Source organism: Elephantulus edwardii, unplaced genomic scaffold, assembly GCF_000299155.1.
Source record: "Elephantulus edwardii isolate Elephantulus edwardi_28Jun2011 unplaced genomic scaffold, EleEdw1.0 scaffold00145, whole genome shotgun sequence".
In the NCBI taxonomy this organism is placed as follows: domain Eukaryota; kingdom Metazoa; phylum Chordata; class Mammalia; order Macroscelidea; family Macroscelididae; genus Elephantulus; species Elephantulus edwardii.
This window is the reverse complement of record NW_006399895.1, coordinates 5,772,444-5,774,524: the sequence shown is the minus strand read 5'-3', so window position 1 is coordinate 5,774,524 and position 2,081 is coordinate 5,772,444. Positions and strand designations below refer to the sequence as shown.

The following is a 2,081-nucleotide window of genomic DNA, read 5'->3' as shown; positions in this document are numbered from 1 at the left end:
CAGCAGTTCCTTCAAAGAAAGAGTGGCAATTTACCCTTGTGCAATTTACAGCCTCCAAAAACCCGCTGGAGGATTTGATGTTTCAGTTATGAATTGGTTCTGACTCGATCGCAGGAGTTGGTTGATTTTTTAAAAAAATCTTATGATCACACCGTGTCTGGCGTTTGGTGACATCAGTATCACGCAACTATTTTTTAAAGAAACGGGACGTTCAAGTGCTTTTCGAAGAAATAAAAGCATCAAGAATAAATGAATGGAGAAGGTACACCCCTCTGGACTCCCGCTGCTTCTCACATTTCCCAGCAGCCCCTTCTTCAGGTTTGTGTTTGTTTCCGGTGTTCCAATAAAGCTCGATTCGACTAAAGGACCTACTCTTCCGGGAAAATGGCGGCCCCCGATCGTGGTTCTGAGTTGCCGCCGCCTGCGGCTCCAGCGCTCGTGGCGGGGGCTGCCGAGGATTCTGGGTTCCCGCCAGCTCGCCAGCCTCAGCCCCAGCAGGATGTCCTCGTTGCCCCGAGGCTTCGAGCCCCAAACTCTGGAGAACTTGGGGCAGCGGAGTTTGACGGAGCTGCGGGAAATGTTGAAGCGCCAGGAGAGACTTTTGCGCAACGAGTAAGCCAGGGTCCCACAGAATCCACTTTGGGATCCCTCTGTTTGACCTCCCGGGAGGCTCTCCCCTTCTCTCCCTTCCTCCGTTTCCTTCTGTAGAAGGTGACCTTGCCCGAGTCAGATTTATTGCTGTCAGGCAGGCGAGCGAAAAGGCCCGCAGTTGCACTGCCTGCGAGTCGTGCAGGGCATTCGCTGGTGTGATCTCGCTATTCATGAGCTTAGTTGATTTTGTTTACCAGCTACTGTTTTGCTATAAAGAGTAGCTGTAATAGTCTGGGAATGTTTGACTCTCACTCAATCCAGCTGATTTAAGAATTTTTTAAGAGATTGATAGAATAAAAGTGTTTTTAAGAGTTTAAGAATAAAATGGTTTGAAGTAATATGAGATAGAAAGCATTATGGTGATATTTTTAGCTAGGTTCCCAGACAGAGGCTGTAAGAAAATGGACTAGGCAGTTGCCTGGAGTAACATAAACATGTAGTTGGCAAAGATAACCAAAGTGTTAAGCCTGCTTAAAGAACCATTAACATAACTTGGGAAATTGAGGAAGGAATAAGCCCAGTGCTGATTTTTGCCCAGTTTAGAGGATGGTGGTTAGACTTCAAGTTAATTGTTGTTGTGGTACCATCGAGCCGGAACTGACCAATAGCTGGCCCTCAGGTGGGTTTTCAGATGCCTTTAATCACGTGGGAGGAGATTGCCCATCCGTCTCCCAATGAATGTCTGGTGTAGTCGAACTCTATGTCTTGGAGATTGCAGCACAGCTTCTTGCCAATAGTCCAACAGTGCTTCCTGTAATTAATTCAACTTAATTATGTCTGGCTAAAAGCAGGAGAATGGTTGTGAATCTTAGGGAATAGTCTGAGAAGACTAGAAAAATATAGGAATCTTAGCTGCAGAGAGATGCTAATAGTTAACACTAGAATGTTTCAGAAAGAATAGAGAGCTTAAGAGTTTTCTCCCTTTATTGCATAACTAAAGGAATCTAAAAAGGGACTTGTTCTGCATTAAAGATGAAAAAGAATTGTTTAGGTGTTCTGGCTTTGAAATTGAATTTTTAATCTCTAGCAGCAAATTCTCTTTAAGGGTTTTGATCTCAGGATACTTTTACACCCTTGAAAAATTATCAAGGAACCAGAATCAGTTTGTTTTTGTGTGTATAAGCAGTTTTGCTTATATCTGTCAATATTTATTATTAGAAATTACAACATAGAAATCTCTAAAAGAACAAGCATATATAAACACACATTCCATTCTCTTTAGAGCAATGGTATTGTCTCCTATCACACTTACCGATATGTTGTTGTTAATGTGCCATCGAGTCACATGCGACTCATAGCGACTCTATGTACAACAGCCCTAAACTCTCTCCTGTGCCAGTCGCACTGTCTCTGATACACCCATCCCAATTATCCCAGTCACTGAATCAGTCCACCTCATAGAGGGCCTTCCCCTCCTGTGCTGTCCATCC

At 43.9% G+C, this 2,081-nt stretch overlaps 1 protein-coding gene across 1 annotated transcript in view; it reads left to right on the top strand.

Annotated features, from left to right (window-relative positions):
- Positions 1-499: 499 nt before the first annotated feature.
- The window catches only part of LOC102868570 (DNA-directed RNA polymerase II subunit GRINL1A-like), an 11,981-nt gene continuing 10,399 nt past the window's right edge, over positions 500-2,081 (top strand). The window contains exon 1 of the mRNA XM_006894530.1: positions 500-612. Coding sequence (XP_006894592.1) covers positions 500-612 — 113 coding nt within the window. The remainder of the gene's footprint in view (positions 613-2,081) is intronic.